At 48.5% G+C, this 4,491-nt stretch overlaps 1 protein-coding gene across 1 annotated transcript; it reads right to left on the reverse strand.

Annotated features, from left to right (window-relative positions):
* Positions 1–278: 278 nt before the first annotated feature.
* Positions 279–1,427, reverse strand: LOC115403465 (trace amine-associated receptor 8a-like). Its single transcript, XM_030112358.1, has 2 exons — positions 1,249–1,427; positions 279–1,089 (listed from the first exon to the last, which is right to left on the reverse strand). The coding sequence occupies exons 1-2, from the start codon at positions 1,425–1,427 to the stop codon at positions 279–281; spliced, it is 990 nt and encodes a 329-aa protein (XP_029968218.1).
* Positions 1,428–4,491: the final 3,064 nt, after the last annotated feature.

The following is a 4,491-nucleotide window of genomic DNA, read 5'->3' on the forward strand; positions in this document are numbered from 1 at the left end:
GAGAGGAAATATCTCAGAGGGGACAACCATTCTGTGCAGCAGCAGGATTTCAGGGTACGAATAACGAGAATTATCAGAAAAACAGAGTTCAGAAACAACAATCAAACCAGTCTGAGCCTGGCGGTTGATTTTGCAGCTAAAGATGATCTAATGTCTCCATTCCGTCTGAAATGTGACTTAATGAGTGACAGCATGAATCCTAAAGGTTTAAGAATATGAACACAGACAAATCAAACACCTTTCCTTCTTCTTGATTGAAATCCCTCATCAGTTCATGTCTACATTATCTTAGCGTGGTAAGAGTTGGGCTTCAGGATCTGCAGTGTCACAATGACTTTAATGGATTTCCTGAACCAGGGGTAAAACATAGTATAGATCAGAGGGTTCAGACATGAGTTCAAATACGCCAACCAGAGAACAAACGGAGAGGTGGAGGGGCTTTCCTCCACACCCTGACCCATGAAGGTTGGAGCGTAATAAGGACACAGACAGATCAGAAACACCACCACCACCACGCCCAGGGTCTTTGCTGCTTTCAGCTCAGATTTCTTGACGGCGAGGGAGCGCTGATGTGCTGCGACGTGAGAGCGCACGGCCCGAGCCTGAGACACCGCCACCGCAAACACCCTCAGATACAGAATGATGATGACCGTGATGGGAGCGCTGAAGTTCACCACAAAGTCCACGGTGACCGTGGCGTTACTGAGGATCACCACACACTCTCCCCTGCAGGCGCCGTGAGAATCCGACTGTCGGAGGAAGTTTCTCAGGATGAGGGTGGCGTTATAGATGGAGGAACAGACCCAGCAGAGACAGATGCAGACTTTAGTTCTGTTCAGAGTGACTCTGTTGGGGTAGTGCAGGGGATCGCAGACAGCCAAGTAGCGGTCGATTGATATGAGCACCACACTTCCTACTGAAGAAGAGGTAATGATAAAACCTACAATGTAGTACAGAGCACACGTAGCATCACCCAGGAGCCAGCAGGTATCGGAGGAAAGGATTTCAACCGGCATCAGCAGGAGGCCCACCAGGAAGTCTGACACTGCCAGAGAGAGGAGCAGGAGGTTGGTGGAGGTGTGGAGCTGCCTGGAGGAGGAGGAGGAGGAGGAGGAAGACATTACTCCTCACACCATGATGTGAGGACGCCACCAAGTGATTCTAAACTCTGTATTTATAGACATGACAGAAACACATTCACATGAACAGCATGACGCTAAGCGTGTTAATGTCTGAAGACTGATGTGCCTGAAGTGTGAGATGGAAATGATGACCAGCATGTTGAGGACAGCAGTGAGCACAGAGGCGAAGGACAGCAGGACGTGAACCAGCACGGCCGTGGCCGTGGACGGAGGAGCTGGAGGCTTCCTGCAGGAGGAGTTGAAGAGCTGAGGAAAGCAGAGTTCAGCTGGTTCTGCAGCGTCCATCCTCACTGAGAGGAGGAAGAGAGCTGCTGAGTCCTCTGACTCTCCTCTGATCAACCCCAGAAACCGCCTTCTCTCTCTCTCTCTCTCTCTCTCTCTCTCTCTCTCTCTCTCTCTCTCTCTCTCCCACCTCGTTCACCCCCCACCACCCTTCTCTCTCTCTCATGTCGCATGTAACCATGTACTAACCTTAGTTTCAAACTCTCTTTTTTTCGCGCCACAGTTAATGTTATGCTTCAGAAATCACCCGAAGTGTGTGAACACGACAAGAACGCAGGCACAATATATCTCACAGTGTAAAAATCAGACATATGAGTAAAATATGTATAACTGCTCAGAGAAAAACCAGTCTGGGCATCAAGACTTTGTGACCAAAGCCTTATGCTGCTCCTTGGCCCACCTTCATGTCTGTGTTCTGGTCCTGGTCTTGATGTGTTTCACCTGTGTCTGAGTCTGTGATTGTCTTCATAAATATATTGGGCTACTGTTGTGTGTCTTGTTGTGGTCTGCTGAGTGGGATCAGTCCGTTCTCTCTTTTCTCTCCTATTCCTTCACCCCAACCGGAAGAGCCTGGTTCTGCAGGTTTCTTCCTTTCCACAGTGGGGCTAATGGTAGTAGCCATATCTATGGCCATTTATCGGTGTTTCAAGCTCCTGCTGTGTGATGTAAATTTTCCGCTGAGCATCCATTTCAGATCCGTAACGAAACCACAGTGAAATGGCCCCTTGTGATTGCTCACATGGAATCATTGGGTTTCTCTGTAAACGTGCCTAGAAATAACTGTTGTACCTGGCACTATATGAATAGAAAAAATTTCAACAAGCTTTGAGTCTGCTCTGTAACAGGAAAAATTTAACTTTTCAGTTCCAGAAAAGCTGATTTGAATTAGATCAACTCTGAATATTTTAACCCGGAGTTACGCTTGTGCACCACCGTTTTAAAAGGACAACATAAAGTATGACTGGGTATGAATGGGTGTGGTGGAGGGGGGCGTCTAAGTGGCCTCAATCACTGCACCCTTCGGTGGCTCGCCTCTCAGTTTTAATTACATCTAGACATCTAACATGACCAAATACATACAACACACACATCTGGGGGACTTGGCACGCCGTGTCGGGGGTGGGGCTGCTCAGGTAGGTGGGACTGCTCGTTTGGCCTCGCTCTCGGCATGGTGTGGTTACTGCCCCTCAATTTTAATCACAAACAACTAGGGATGGGACGAGATCTCGTGTCACGAGATCTTGCGAGATCGAAACGCCGCGAGATCGAAACGCCACGAGATCTCGCGAGATCGAATGCCGCAAGATTGAGTACGTTTATATGCAGGCAATAACTCTTTATTAACTGGAATATTGACGGAATAATACATTACATGACGCACAGCAATATAAACACGTGCAAAACCCTGAATATGCTCATATTCATATTTAAAAACCCAGTCGAAAGTTCTGCGCATGTTCTATTCGCAAGGAATCTTGGTCTTTTGAGTACACAAACTATTTATCATACAGTTTGATTGATACGACGTAAGAGAAATGTGCTGAAACGATCGTTCAGTTCTTCTCTTTTATTGAAAAAATGGTGCATCGCATCAACGAACATTTTACCACGTCTTGCCGGCTCACACTCTTTTTCTAACAACATGCAGAGAGAGCCTGCAGAGGCTGCGGCGCCCTTCTTCCTCTGTGGTGTCTGTGTAAAATAAGGTTGAACATGCAAACAGCACACCTAGTGGCATGAAGTGCAAATGCAGTCATGGCATCGTCTGTGCGCCGCTGTTTGAACGTGAATAGCCCGCCCCCGGTCTCGTCTCGTCTCGATCTCGTGGACTCAATCTCGTGAGACATCTCGTCTCGTGGAATTTGTGTCTCGTCCCACCCCTACAAACAACATATACTTCATCACTACTCATAAAGGGGGGAGGAGAGGGAAACGGAGTCTTCTGCACCCCTGTTTCTGGGGGGGGTTGCAGTGTTCTGCTTGCAGGTCTGCCAGCGACTGTGCGTTAGTGTTGTGTGGCACCTCTTTCTCACAGATACTCTTCCAGTATTGCTCAGTCTCCCCCCTGGGTGGGTCTGCTGTGGTCTTACTGTCCTGCCTTTGAGAGGATACCTTTACTGGATTGTTGGAGAATGCTGTTTATTTTCCTGGTTTCTACTTTTCTTGTATATATTATGCGGGTAGCTAGGGCTGTGAATCTTTGCTTAGCAGTATCCAGTGTCTGAGCTTTTGAGGTACAGGCATTCAGGGCCCACCTGGTTATTCTTAGCCCTTACCAGGGGTTGAGCCCACAACCTTCCGATTTCAGAGCCAACGCTGGAACATGCTCATAATGACAGCGGGTGTTGTTGAAAGTGGAATAAATATTGGTTTTTGTTTGTGAGGACTTCTGACTGAGACTGAATAACAAATTCTGGAACAGATCCTGATCTGGAGCAGACAAACTCCACAGAATAAATCTCCATGGTAACTAATGTGAAAACATGCCCCACTTTCCCCTGTCCTACTTTAGAGCAACTCGATCATGGACATGTTTGTCCAGGATAACAAAGACACCCTGACTTAATCTCTGATCATGGTTTTGTGCAACAGGCCCCAGTTTATCTGTATACTTTGATTTCCTGTGCTCCAGTTACATATAAATCAATTAATTAATCAATTAAATTAATCAATTGCTCTGTCAGGCTTTTTGATGCCTCCCTTGACTGGAGACAGATTAAAGCAGCACTGAGACACAGCGCGCAGCAGCACTGACGCTTGGAACCTAGGCGGAGCGGCAGCTCATGAGTGGCGAACCGGTAGCGGTGAATCCAGGAGCGGTGAGGCAGCAAGACGGCGGTTACACCAGTAGTGAACCCGGGCACCAGGGACAGAGGTGTGTGCCCGTGGGTACCAGTGTGCAAGGCCGTGCCGCCAGCCCAACATGGCCACAGCGTTGCACCGCGGACCTCGCCTGCACCCCCTGGTTGTGAAGGCGGACAGGATCGTCGCTGACCTGAGGGAGGACATCCGCCGGCTGTCGGAGGAGCTCAGGGAAAAAGACGATCTGCTGGAGCAGGCCCAGATG

The sequence above is a fragment of the Salarias fasciatus genome, chromosome 16 (genome assembly GCF_902148845.1).
Source record: "Salarias fasciatus chromosome 16, fSalaFa1.1, whole genome shotgun sequence".
Lineage (NCBI taxonomy): Eukaryota > Metazoa > Chordata > Actinopteri > Blenniiformes > Blenniidae > Salarias > Salarias fasciatus.